At 31.9% G+C, this 14347-nt stretch overlaps 6 protein-coding genes and 1 non-coding gene across 7 annotated transcripts; 5 read left to right on the top strand and 2 right to left on the bottom strand.

The window, feature by feature from the left end:
• Positions 1 to 281: 281 nt before the first annotated feature.
• Positions 282 to 1622, bottom strand: TBLA0F01740 (Eisosome component PIL1/LSP1 family protein; the record flags this gene model as incomplete). Its single annotated transcript, XM_004181187.1, has 1 exon — positions 282 to 1622. One exon carries the CDS (start codon positions 1620 to 1622, stop codon positions 282 to 284), a length of 1341 nt encoding a protein of 446 aa, XP_004181235.1.
• A 1139-nt stretch (positions 1623 to 2761) lies between these two features.
• Positions 2762 to 3805, top strand: ISR1 (putative protein kinase ISR1; the record flags this gene model as incomplete). Its single annotated transcript, XM_004181186.1, has 1 exon — positions 2762 to 3805. One exon carries the CDS (start codon positions 2762 to 2764, stop codon positions 3803 to 3805), a length of 1044 nt encoding a protein of 347 aa, XP_004181234.1.
• A 691-nt stretch (positions 3806 to 4496) lies between these two features.
• Positions 4497 to 5477, top strand: TBLA0F01720 (uncharacterized protein; the record flags this gene model as incomplete). The annotated part of the gene is made up of 1 exon (XM_004181185.1): positions 4497 to 5477. One exon carries the CDS (start codon positions 4497 to 4499, stop codon positions 5475 to 5477), a length of 981 nt encoding a protein of 326 aa, XP_004181233.1.
• Positions 5478 to 6041: 564 nt separating this feature from the next.
• TBLA0Ftrna3T lies at positions 6042 to 6113 on the top strand. Its single transcript has one exon. It is a non-coding gene; the product is annotated as a tRNA-Thr (tRNA).
• A 1027-nt stretch (positions 6114 to 7140) lies between these two features.
• On the top strand, positions 7141 to 10899 carry UTP22 (rRNA-processing protein UTP22; the record flags this gene model as incomplete). The annotated part of the gene is made up of 1 exon (XM_004181184.1): positions 7141 to 10899. One exon carries the CDS (start codon positions 7141 to 7143, stop codon positions 10897 to 10899), a length of 3759 nt encoding a protein of 1252 aa, XP_004181232.1.
• A 283-nt stretch (positions 10900 to 11182) lies between these two features.
• On the bottom strand, positions 11183 to 12184 carry RPC40 (DNA-directed RNA polymerase core subunit RPC40; the record flags this gene model as incomplete). The annotated part of the gene is made up of 1 exon (XM_004181183.1): positions 11183 to 12184. The coding sequence occupies one exon, from the start codon at positions 12182 to 12184 to the stop codon at positions 11183 to 11185; it is 1002 nt and encodes a 333-aa protein (XP_004181231.1).
• Positions 12185 to 12585: 401 nt separating this feature from the next.
• Positions 12586 to 14124, top strand: DRN1 (Drn1p; the record flags this gene model as incomplete). Its single annotated transcript, XM_004181182.1, has 1 exon — positions 12586 to 14124. The coding sequence occupies one exon, from the start codon at positions 12586 to 12588 to the stop codon at positions 14122 to 14124; it is 1539 nt and encodes a 512-aa protein (XP_004181230.1).
• Positions 14125 to 14347: the final 223 nt, after the last annotated feature.

Genomic DNA, 14347 nt, shown 5'->3' with positions numbered 1-14347 from the left:
AAGAATTAAAAATTAACTAAAGAATGAATAATTCGAGGTTTAAAAAATTAAAATATATAAAATAAATTTCAAAATGAAATTCTAAAATAAAACTTTGACTAAAAAATAGCAAATATAATATAAAAAAAAACACACAGTTTGTAATACTAATTCATCAAAAAAAAGACAAAACAAACAAAACAAACAATTAATAATACTATAAAATACAGTTAATTTAATACAAATATAAGTATTGCTTTTGTTTTTTTTTTGGTAGGAGGAAGGGAGAGGGAGAGTATATTTTAAACTACCATCATTCTAGGATGATGAGGGAGAGTATCTTCTGGGTACCAATGTTCTTGAACATCTTCATATTCACCATCAGATTCAATTTCTTCATCAATATATTCATATTGATTATGGTGAGGTTGCCTGTGATGCATCCCATAATGGTCATTTTGATATCTTTTATTGCCAATATCTTTAACCGGTTGGCCATGATGTTTATAATGAGAAGAATGATTGGTAGAGTGATTATGAGCAGGATGGTGCTCTGCGCATTGACGGCCGTTCCCATCTGAATCGAAATAATCATCCTGAATCCCCATTTCTTCTTCCTCATCCTCCTCTCCACCTTCAAGTTCATCATCATAATCAATATACCGACCTTCATCATCAATTTCCATTATTTTTCCCTTTTGGTGTTCTTCACTATCTGAATCAAGGTACAATTCTCCTTCGATATTATCTTCTCCTTCATACTCTTCTCCTTCCTCTTCCTCATCTTCCTCCTCCTCTGGATTGCTTTGAGCAAATTGTTTAATACTTAAAGTAGGTTTTACTATGGCAGAATCCAAAGTCCATTCTTGTAACGAAGTTTCTGCATCTATAATAATTTGTTTTGATGCATCATACCCATCATAAGCAGGCCTTGTTTCACCTGGAGTCACAGGAGAATCATCCAACAATTCTAACAATGCTTTACCGTATCCTGCAACAAGAGCAATCTTTTCAGAATGCTCAATAATGGAATCAAATTGATAATTGAAGGCTGCTCTTAACTTTGCTCTTGTAATATTCGATAATTGAGCTTCTGCTACTAGTGATTCTGCTTTGGCTCTTACTAATTCCTGTTCTAAAATTTCAATCTTGGGAGATAATGGGTCTTTGTATCTTAAAAGGTGAATTTTGTCTGTCAATCTGTCAGACCTATCTCTGGAAGGTTGCACTGAAGATTCAATATCTCTAATTGACTTCAACGTTAAACGGTATTGATCATACCTATCGATGAATTGGTCGTCCAAATCACTAATCTCATAGATCAAAACACCCAATTTATCAGTAATATCTGATACATCATCATCATTTTCCATACCCCATAACGATAACTGAGTGGCAGCATCTCTTCTTTCATTGGCTGCGACTTCCATGGATCTTAGAATATTCTTCTCCACCTTGACCAATTGAGCCAACCTTCTTGATAATTCAGGACCAAAGGCACCTGCAGTGTTGCGTCGAAAAGTGTTTGCAACCCCACCTCTTCCAAAAAACCTTGATTTTGTTGAAGAGGGAGGTGGAGGTGGATTAATCAATTGAGAAGCAGTAGGAGCTCTCGCTTCTCTTAAAGAATATGTTTTATGCATAATTGCCAAAAGGTTTATTCTTTACTTCTATTTGTTTTTGAATAGTTTACAGGTATTAAAAAAAAGATAAATATAGATAGGCATCTATTTACACACCTACACACACACACACACACACACATATATATATATATACGTTAAAATAATTTCAAGGAGATAAAATTGCAAAAAAAAGATCAAATAATTACTCAGGGGACCCAAGACATTGCAGATAAATCCAGTTGATTCAACCAATTGTTCCCCTTACCCAGCTCTAAAACCATGTCTAAATCAATAGAATAATAAAAAAAATTCAAAATACCTTAGTTTCCCTCTTTTCCTTAATTATTCCTACATTTAACTATAAGCAGAACCATCACTCTTATTGATCTAGGCTCTCCTCATCTCTCCAACTGCCGTTTCTTTGTAAATATGTCTATATTTATATACACATATATATAATTACACCTATATATACATACAATGATAATAATGCAACCACACGCATTCTCTGCAGAGCAAATTCGTACGGTCATTTCTTTGCCACGTATATCCTTTACCTGATCGGTTAGTCCTACGTATGCTTCTAAAGCCGTCGGCTCCAGAAATTAAGGGATGTCGTGAAACACGACGTTAATCTGTCTTCCGGACATTTTCTGTAATTTGGTAGCGCCGTTCTTAATTAAGAATTCAGAGCAAATATGGAAATGATAACAGGTGACCCAAATGAGACTTGTGGCATGATTTAGTGTCGTTCCACTAAAAAATAAAATAAAATGTAAAAATCCGTTTTAGAATTCGGATTAATAAGAACTCAAAAAAAACGACTTGGCTTTTGAGTAACGAGATACAGCGGGATAGAGATTGGCCGATTGGGGCAAAACCGTTCCTTATTAGGCCGATCTGGAGGATACAGGCAAAAAGGATTAGGGACGTGCTCTGTTTATATAAATATTCAAAATAAACAAACAAATAGATGAATATATAAACATCTTTTGAGCTTAGTTTTTAAAATAGGTTATTTAGTTAAGTAAGATTTTCCCTGTAACAGGGTTTGTAGCATAATCTAACTACTTTTTTTTTTATCTTTTTGCTTTTTGCTTTGTGCTTTTTGCTTACTGCTTTTACTTTAACCTTTATCAAGTCAATTTTGATACTTCATGTCTCTAATGAATTCTCCCCCAACATCACCAATCAAATTGAAACGAAATAGAAGATTCCAACAACAGAATCAATTATCCATTCATCAATTGTTGGATATCATACTAGACCAAGATGTTCAATTGAATCATCTGCTACGGTCCACTGCGCCAGTGACAACCCATTCCAAACAGACGTTGTTATTACCCAATATTGTATCTTTAGATGACCTCAAATCTACTATTTCTGATAAGGAGATTCTTCTCTATCATAATATGAACTGCCGAATTATTGAATTTGCTTCGGATAAAGTCATAAAGACTATTTCCAACACCGGTAATAATAATTCTAGTTATCGTTCCAAATTACGCCTATTGCATGAAGGGTTGATACTTTATTATATAAAATTGCATTCAAAGATAAGTAATAATATCATTCAACTCGATAAATTTATTAATATTCCACATAATAATATTCCAGGGCTACTCTTACCTAAATATGATTCAAGTCTATACGATTATATTCGTAAGAATACATCTATGCCATTGGACGATAAAAAATCCATTTGGTATAAATTATTTAATAATATGTTAAATTCGTTGAAAACTTTGAAAGATTTAAACATAATACATTTGGATATTAAAACTTCCAACGTCTTGGTTGATCTTGACAAAGCAGAATTCTATTTGACAGATTTCTCATCCAGTTTCGTCTTTCAAGATTTCACCGCTAACAATAACGATATCTCTTTGGAGAGCACCATTGAATATTTGCATCCTAATTTAATTAACCATTTATCTGCACCTAGCCATCAATCTGATCTTTACTCCATGGGGCTTACTCTGCTAACATTTATCACGGGCCAAGAACCTTTCCATAATTCAATGGACAATGAATATAATAATAAAATCTCCCGATTAACTTATTTGATTGAAATGATCAATAAGAGAGATCCAATCAAATACAATTTACAATTTGTAACGGACAGTTCCACTATGGAGAAAAATTGGCAATTCGAAATTAATTTAATTAAAAATAATTTTTTCAATGATTTATATTCCTAATTAACTCTTAACCATATATACTTTTTCTTTTGCATAACATTACATTAACATATTCTACAACATTCTATACCCTCAATATAATTTGCTCATTTCAATACATATTCACATGCACTTGAACCACTATAGTATCTTTAAAACGTAGGTTTAGCATTTTTTTGCAGCCATTCAAATACATATTCAGAATACAATATGCACACTTTTGACATCTTAGTAAATTTATGACGTTATTTAATTATTTTTGCCGCCATTAAAATTAACATTCACAATTTAATACATCTTTAATATATATTATAACGCTAACGTTTTACCATTTTTGCAGCCATGTAAAATAGTCTCCTCCGATGAGTTCTCCCCCGCAATTGCTGCCACAGTAAGTCCGTAGAGTCAGAGAATGTCAGTAGGCACGGATATTAAGAATGTGACTGTAAATTCCGCAGAGAAAGTACCGCAGCATTACTTAGAATGTGGCTGCAAATTCGGTAATATAGAATAGGTTCCCTTAGATCTAACCTTTCCTTTTTTTTCATTGTTACCTTTACAACCTGGAGTTTTGAAGGAATTGAAAAGTATAAATAGGGCACATACAAGAATGCTTTGAAAGTTTGTTTCGAATATGAAATAATAAAATAAATAGACACAAGTAAACAATCACTTAAAAACACAATCCAATACAACAACAACAACAAAAAAAATGTCTTCTTTAGCTGCTCTTAACAATGGTTTAAAAATGCCAATGGTCGGTTTAGGTTGTTGGAAAATTCCTAATACTGTTTGTGCTGAACAAGTTTATCAAGCTATTAAATTAGGTTACCGTTTATTTGATGGTGCTGAAGATTATGGTAATGAAAAAGAGGTTGGTCAAGGTATCCGTAGAGCCATTGATGAAAAAATCGTCAAAAGATCTGATCTGTTCATCGTTTCCAAATTATGGAACACTTACCATCACCCAGATCATGTTAAGTTGGCTGTTAAAAAGACTTTATCCGATTTAGGTTTGGATTATTTAGATTTATATTATATCCATTTCCCATTAGCATTCAAATTTGTTCCAATTGAAGAAAAATACCCACCCGGATTTTACACCGGTAAAGAAGATGCTGCACAAGGCAAGATCAGTTTGCAAAAAGTTCCTTACTTGGATACTTACCATGCAATGGAAGCTTTAGTCGAAGAAGGATTGATCAAATCTATTGGTGTTTCCAACTTACAAGGTGGTTTATTACAAGACGTTTTAATGGGTTGCAAGATTAAACCTGTTACTTTACAAATTGAACATCATCCATATTTGACTCAATCACGTTTAGTTGATTATTGTAAACGTGAACAAATCATAGTGGTAGCATATTCTTCATTCGGTCAACAATCTTATTTGGAATTGGGTTCCGAATTAAAGGAAGACACTCCAAACTTGTTTGATCATCCAGTTATCAAGAGAATTGCTTCCAAATACAATGTTACTACTAGTGAAGTTTTATTAAGATGGGCTAATCAAAATGGTGTTGCTGTAATTCCAAAATCTTCCAAGAAGGAAAGATTATTGATGAATTTAAATATTGAATCCACTCTTACTTTATCAAATGAAGAATTGGTTGAAATTTCAAACATTAACAGAAATATTCGTTTCAATGATACTTGGGGTTGGAACAATATGGGATTCCCTACTTTTGCTTAATTTACATAAATAATTTTATAAACTTATATAAACGATTATTTATAATGTAATTAAACAATTGTTCTTCTAAATTGAATCTACTTCTGCTTTTGAATATCTTTAATTATTCAAATACATAAGGTAACCACAAATTGTTGTAGACGAGATCGACTTTATACTCATCTACAAGTTGCTAACTAGAAATTGTACACAACACTGAGCAACTGCTAGTTGCATACCTGTGAATATCTGTTCGATGCATAATCTCTACTAGTTAGCCAGAATTACTCAAACTGTGCACTCCTACCCTTGTAAGTAAGTTTACAAACAGTCCAATTAAAGTAAATTGGGAAAGCTGGCGTTGACCTTTGAAAAGTATTTAAAGGCCAGCTTTTCCAGACTTAAGACATAAATTTATAGTTCTTTTATATAGTTATTTAGTTTAAAAAGAACAACAATTATATTCGTAAGTTCGAAGTATTAACTGGTGTTAAGTTAATAAGATTGTTAAGTTAAGTTTTGGTAGTTACTAATTAAGTGTATCGTACTCCTAAGTTGGTTTACAACACAACAAAAACAACAACAGCCTGTTTAGCTTAGTGGTAGAGCGCTGCACTTGTAATGCAGAGGTCGCTAGTTCAATTCTGGCAATGGGCATTTTTTGCAAAATTTTCACTTTCGCACGTGATCAATCTGCTTGACATACAATCGTACAAAGTGACTTCCTATGTTTTTTTTTTCACTTTTTTCAAAGTTTTTTTTTAATCCTAGCCCGACTTGCCGTTATTGCTTTCCCACTGGCAATCCCCCTACTAGCCTTCCAAACATTCCCTCTAGCATCCCATTTTTCCCACCAAGCACCTCCTTCTAGCTCCACGCAGGCTCCTTCTAGAGATTTTTCCAAAAAGACGCAACTTTCTCTATCCTCCTAATCCTCCTAATCCTCCCTCCTCTTTGTCTTGGTCCTCCTCTTCCATCTTCCTTAGCTTAACTGTTTTTTCCACTCACTAACACACTCTAGTATCTTCATAGTAATCACACTAAACTACCTTCAGGGTTTGTTTGGTTCCTGCTTCAGCATGACCTATGTTTGCGTTTCTTGGAGGTGGATTAGTGGGCCATACAGTAAGTATGTGTTATTTACTATGGAGGCTATTGTGTGGCGAATGTTGGGCGGCTACTGGCCGCTTGGCGGGTATTCTGCCAACGGTAATACGGCTGGAATCATGCCGTACACGTGGCATGTGTTGACAGTTGCCATGTGACATTCCTTGATAGTCGATAGCTAAAAAAATACTATTATCTATATATCTTGCTATTATATATATATTATTATTTATCATTATTATATATGATAAAAATAAGAAAACCGATAACGATAAATAACATCCATCGATTCTAAAATATTGCAAAAAATAAAAAAAAAAGATAATAAACATTTTACCCGTATTATTATTCTGGATAATTTTGTTCTTTATTTTCCTGTTGCATTATATCATTTGTTGAAATTAATTTTTTTTAATTTTTAATTTGTTCCATTAAACTGATATTTTATTTCTTTTTTTTTTTCTTAAGTAGTATTCCAGTACTTTATTATTTATTTATCTACATCTGTATACCTATTTCCATTTATTTTATTCAACTATTATAATTCCACTCACTTTAACAACTAATAAAAATAAATATGGCTGCTGTTAAAAGAAAGGCTAGTCATGATTCTGATGCTTCTGATATTAAAAGCAAAACTAATATTAAACTAGCTAAGATAGACAACTCAAAGCTTAAAAATAATCAAGAAGTAGAAAAAGTTAAAGATCATGAGAAAGAAGAAGAAGAAGAAGAAGAAGAAGAAGAAGAAGAAGAAGAAGAAGACAACGAAGACAACGAAGACCAACTTAAAGAAGGAAACTCAGATAAAAAACCTGCTTCAAGAACAACTGCTCAAGATATTCAAATAGCTAGAGAGACAGCTGAATTATTTAAATCTAATATCTTCAAATTACAAATCGATGAGTTGTTGAACCAAGTTAAAGTTAACCCAAACCATGTTTCAAAGCTAGAAAAATTCTTACATAAACTATACGACGTTCTACAATTAATTCCAGATTGGAAAGAATCGTCTTTAGCAGATGTAGAAACTTATTTCGATGATAAAACAGTCAAGATTCCATTTGCCGATCCAAAACCTATTGCATCTTCCACAAACTATAAATTTAATTATAAATCTCCAGACCAAGTGTCTCTAATTGGTTCATTCCCATTAAAGACTTTTATAAACCAACCAAATGGCAATTCCATAGATATTTTATTAACAATGCCCATAGAGCTGTTTGATAAAAAGGATTTCTTAAATTTTAGATGTCTTCATAAGAGAAGTGTTTATTTAGCTTACTTGACACATCATCTATCTTCATTGTTAGCAAAGGATTCTTCTTTAAAAGATTTATTAAATTTGGAATACACCTATCTTAATAATGATCCACTATTACCAATTTTAAAATTATCATGTTCTAATGAAACAAATTCTAAAAAAGAATCTCCCTATAATTTCCAAAAGACAAATTTCTCCATAAATTTAATCATTGGCTTTCCATTTAAAGCATTTGATACTAAAAAATTATCTCCCAAAAAAAATTGTATTAGAGTAGCCATAGAAAAGGACTCAAATAATAATTCTTCATCACATTCAGCATTACCTCCAACGTTATTATATAATTTCTCCGTTTTATCATCTTCAAGCCATGAAATATATTTGAAATATTTATATAAAACCAAAAAAATCACCGAGTCTTTCCAAGAAGCTACAATATTAGGTAGACTATGGCTAAATCAACGTGGGTTCAGTTCAAGTTTAGCCCATTCAGGCTCATTAGGTGGATTTGGTTCATTCGAATTTTCTCTATTAATGGCTGCTCTATTAAACGGGGGTGGTATTAATGGTAATAAGATATTATTGCATGGGTTTTCCTCTTATCAATTATTTAAGGGTGTTATCAAATACTTAGCTACAATGGATCTTTCTTCAAAGGGTCATTTACATTTCCATTCCATGCCATCAACTTCCTCATCAGATGATTCAACAAATGCTCATTTCCATACTTCAAAATACACAGAGGAATCTTTTAATTTCCCAACCATCTATGATAGATCAACCAATATTAATATTCTAAGTAAAATGTCAATTGAGTCTTATAAGATTTTAAAACTATATGCCACTGAAACTTTAAAGATGTTAAATAACGTGGTACAAGATCAATTTTCAAATGTTTTCTTAACTAATATCAATAAATTAGATAATATAAAATATGATTTAGTTTATGATTTATCATTCCCTGTAGCATCTCTAAAAGTTGCCATGAATGAATTGTATGAAGATTTTGGTCCTTTTGAAAGAATAAAATTTATAACTTTTGAAAATTTCTTGGTGGATAAAATTTCTAAAATCATCAAATTCTCCTTAGGTGATAGAATTACTACTTTCGAAATACAACTGTTGGGACAAAAGTCTTCGTTCCCCATCACAAGAAGAAAAATTTATCACTCTAAAAATCTGATTGCCAATTTTACTGCAATTAGAATCAAATTATTAACAAATCCAGCAGAATCGGAAAAACTAGTGACAAGAGGCCCAGCTCATTCAGAAGAACCAACTGAAGAGGCAATTAATTTCAAAAATTTCTGGGGCATCAAATCTTCGTTACGTCGATTCAAAGATGGGTCAATTACTCATTGTTGTATATGGCAAACATCTTCATCTGAACCAGTAATTTCGTCTATTTTGAAATTTGTTCTCCAAAGTCACTTATTCGAAAATGTTACAATTAATGATACAATTACAAAACAATTCCAAGATTTATTACCATTACCAAATCTTCCTGCAAGTTCTAAAACTTCAATTTTGAATTTATCAAGCTATTTCAATTTGAAGAAATCTTTTGATGAATTATACAAAGTCCTTTTCAAAATGCAATTACCTTTATCAATTAAATCCATCCAACCAGTTGGCTCGAAATTTAGATATACTTCTTTATGCCAACCTGTTCCATTTGCTTATTCTGATCCAGATTTCTTCCAAGATGTTATTTTGGAATTTGAAACCTCTCAAAAATGGCCAGATGAAATTACTTCTTTAGAAAAGTCAAAATCTGCCTTCTTATTGAAAATCCATGAACAACTTAATACAGAACACAGTGATAAATTTAAATCGTTTTTCACTCGTGATGAATCAATTCCTTATAATTTGGAAATAACTATTTTAAATATTTTAACCCCAGAAGGTTATGGTTTTAAGTTTAGAGTTTTAACTGAACGTGATGAAATCTTGTATTTAAGAGCTATTTCAAATGCAAGAAATGAATTAAAACCTGAATTAGAAAACACTTTCTTAAAATTTACTGCTAAATACTTAGCTTCTGCTAGACATACAAGAACTATTGAAAATATTTCACACTCTTATCATTATTATTCTGCAACTGTTAGACTATTTAAAAAATGGCTGGATATTCATTTATTATTAGGACATTTAAGTGATGAACTAGTTGAATTGATTGCAATGAAACCTTTTGTTGACCATTCACCATACCTAATTCCTGGTTCTCTTGAAAACGGGTTCTTAAAAATTTTAAAATTTTTAAGTCAATGGAATTGGAAGGAAGACCCTTTAATTTTAGATCTAATAAAGCCTGAGGAAGAATTCGAAAGTGGTTTTGAAACTAGTATTGGTGGTTCAGACTTAGATTCTAAAACATTAAAAAAGTTATCAGAAAAACTTACATTAGCTCAATATAAGGCTATACAATCTAATTTTACCAACTTGAGAAAAAGTGATCCACATGGTTTAAACATTCAATTCTTTATTGCTTCTAAGATTGATCCTAGTGGTTTATTATACTCTAGTGGTATTCCGCTACCAATTGCCACTCGTGTGACAGCATTGGCTAAAGTTGCAGTCAACATTTTAGAGACTCACGGACTAAACAAACAAACTGTTGATTTATTATTTACTCCTGCATTAAAGGATTATGATTTTGTTGTCCAATTAAAAGCACCAAAACCATTAAAAGCCTCTTGTGGTATATTGGAAAACACTGAATTCAAGAATTTATCTCAATTACCAACCAAATTTCCATCTGATTTAGATTCTATCTCTGAGAAGATGGATCCAACTTATCAGTTAGTTAAGTATTTAAATATGAAATACAAAAACAGCATTATCTTTTCTAGTCATAAATATATGGGGGCCAATGGTGGAGAAAATGGAGATAAAAATGTTATTACAGCATTAATTAAACCAATGTTTAAACAAGACCATGCTTTTAAGGTGAACATTGATTGTAATATCAAGCCTGTCGATCAAGAACATGTTTCATTGAACAAAGAAGCAATATTCCATGAAATAGCTGCCTTTGGTAATGAGTTTGTGGTTGAATTTGAAACAAAATAATTACATACTTAATCTAGATTATAATAATACCTTAGATAGAATCCCTAATAGAATATATAAAATGTATAATAGAAACAATTGAAGTTTACTTCAAAGGACGCAAACCTTACTATAGTTCTCTTTGATAGAGAAGAACAAGTTAATATTACTGAACTTTATAAATTTAATTGTAGAATAATAGAAAAAGAAAAAAAGTACTACACAAGTATGAAATGAAAATTAATTTAGGTTTGAATGAATGCTAATTAATAAAATATTTAATTTATTTAATTTATGGGTCCATTTATTCACTTATGGTACATTCCTTTAAATATTGAGCTTTGTTCTTCAGGATTCTGACAGACTTAAAGAAGATTTCTTCAGGTGGCATAGCACCAGTACTTTCTACATTAAAGACAAAATGATCTCTAACTCTACCTAGCTTAACCTTATCTGCAAATTCTTGATGTCTGAAGACCTCTCTCGATACTGTATCCATTCTAGCATCTTTAACATAAGCTTCACCATCTTTGATGCCAATAACGCCTGGTGTAAAACATTTTTGGAATTTTTCTGCATCCTTGCCTCTTATTGGCTCTGTAATGTTGATATGTGGTAATAATCTATAGGAAGCAGTAGCGACCGGGGAAAACTTAGCATGATCACTACCAATACCTAATATACAATGAGCTCTCAAGGAGATTTCTTGGCCTGGTCTCAATTTAGCTAATAAAATATCTGGATCAGTTGGAACGACAGGACAATTTGCAAATGTTTCAACCTGTTTACCTTGTGGTTCAAATTTTAAATCACGAGCATAGACATGAGCATTATTATATAAAATTTTTGGATCGGTACAGTCCTTTGGGGCTTTGTCATTTTTCGTACATTTAACATTTAAAGACAAGACAATAGTATTTTCATCAGTAAATCTCTCTTCTTCAGGCAATGTTTGATCAACCCAAGTTAGCATATCAGGGTCCACTTTTAGTGGAACTAAACCAATTCTATGAGCTAAAACTTCATCTTGAATAACTGATGTGTTGTTTAGGAAGTATACATGTTCTGCAGCCACTGCTGGAACTTCGGCCATCATAATACGACGGAAAGCGTTAGCAATAGAAGTATCAATATTAATTAAATCAAAAGTTGCATCTCTTTCGTCTAAATTAGAAATTTTGATGTCAAAAGTTTCCTTGAACTTTTCGACATCCCAAGCGTTTTCACCGTCTTTAGAATAGCCTGGGAAGTCTGTGGAAGTAGTATTTGTAACACGGTTATATTCAATACCAACGATATTAGACATGGTGATAATTATATTTTTCAAATATAATTAGAAGGGGATCAACGATAGTATGTTTCGACCTTTTATTTCCTTTGTAAAAAAATAAATTTGTATATTAAGAATTTTTACAATCAGTCGTACCTCATCTGAGATTTTTAATAAGAAATATGGTAGAGATTTTTTCATAAAAATCTTCAAAGCTCATCACTTACCCGGCCGAATGTGAAAAAGTGGAGATGGCTATCAAATACAAAGTGCTATTTTAAAGGTAGTAATGTACATTCTATGCATCTACCATCAGTCCCAAGTCCATTCTCTTTTCAGATTAGAATCTTGAGGTATTATCTCTATCTTTTATCTTTTTGAAATTTATTTCAATATTTTGAAGTTGCAAAAATATTAATACTTCCTTCGATGCAAATATGTTAAAATCTAAATTATTAGTAGTTCATTCTCTTCAAGAAGACTTAGCAACCGTCATAGAAAAAGTCGTTTCTCTTCATAAAAAGCATGGACCATTTACTTCTTGTTTAGTGTTAGGAGAAATATCCGATACATTTAATGAGTTAGAAAGTCGTATTTTTCCAGATTCAGACAATCTTCCACAGTTATTTTTATTAGAGAATAAACTATTTGAAGAATCAGGATCAAGAGTTCTAAAGAATGGCGTTAAAATTTTAGGAGGCATAGGGGTATTTGAATTCTCTAATGGAATACGGTTAGGATATAACACCATATCATCAAGTGAACTCACGTCAAAGAAAAATGAAATTTTGTCACAATTTTCTAAGAATACTTCAAAAGTAGACTTATTAATTACAAAAGAATGGAGCGTATCTATTTCTCACCGAGAAAATAGTCTTGGTGGTAATGAAGTTATTGATAAATTAAATAAGATTTTTGAACCTCGATATCATTTTAGTTATAAATATACACAAACGTTCTTGGAATTAAAACCTTTTTTATGGCCTGATTCAGATAGAATTACACGTTTTATGAATATTGCGGCATATAACTCAGGTTCTAAATGGGCGTATGCTTTTGAATTAGATTTAACGAGCACTCTACCTCTAAATCTATCCAGTTTAACTTCAAATCCCTATATGGACATAATAAAAAAGCGTAAATTAGACGGGAATAATGCTAGTAATAAACTTTCAGCTAATAATCAATTAAATAATACTATGCAAGAAACACATCCCATTAAAAAACCGAAGATTGTTTTACCGACTGATTGCCATTTTTGCTTTACAAACTCCAATATTCAAGACCACATGATTATATATATTGGCTCCCTTGCGTATCTAACAATTGCTAGGGGTCCATTAACAACTCCTAAAGGTGAAATGGGGTTTTCAGGGCATTGCTTGGTTGTTCCAATTGAACATAAAGCAAAATTACGGACAAAGCACGAGAATGACTTTACTGCTTCTACAAATCTAGATATTGAAATGCTACAATTAGAAAAGAGTGTTGTAGCAATGAATTTCTTAAAATTTGAAATGTGTACCGTCAGTTTTGAGATTCAAAGCGAAAAGTCTTTTCATTTCCATAAACAAATATTCCCAGTTCCTAAGTATTGTATCATGAAGTTCAAGGACTCACTTGATAGACAATTATATATGAACAATGAAAAATATACTAAAAACACTAATCTCACGTTTAGTTTGTTTCATTCAAATACAGACAAGGAGTATGAGGCATTAGTAACAAATCCACTTGTTAATTATTTACAATTTACAGTATACGAAACACCATCTTCCTCGAAGCTTTATCTTGCTCAATTTGATCCTGAAGATAGAATTGACCTCCAGTTTGGAAGGAGAGTTCTTGCTTATATGTTAAATCTTCCACGCCGTGTGAGATGGGACTCTTCGATTTGCAATCAGACTAGGAAGCAAGAAGAGAATGAAGTTAACTTGTTTCAAAAGGCCTACAAGGACTTTGAACCAAGCATTTAAGAGCAAAGCTATTAGATAGATATAAATATCCTATAAAATAAATTATAAATTTTATTTTAATTTTGTTATTTCATTTGCTTATAATCGTTTTCTTTTTGATTTATTTCCGTCGCGCCATCTTGTGTGACACACAGCTTGCGGCTAAAATTTTCAGATCTGTGATGAGCACTCGAAATTTGACCGAAAAACGTTGATGAAATATAATGAATTCCTAGCACACATT

This window comes from Henningerozyma blattae, chromosome 6 (genome assembly GCF_000315915.1).
Source record: "Henningerozyma blattae CBS 6284 chromosome 6, complete genome".
NCBI lineage: Eukaryota > Fungi > Ascomycota > Saccharomycetes > Saccharomycetales > Saccharomycetaceae > Henningerozyma > Henningerozyma blattae.
The sequence above is the reverse complement of the archived record's forward strand: the minus strand, read 5'-3'. Positions and strand labels throughout refer to the sequence as shown.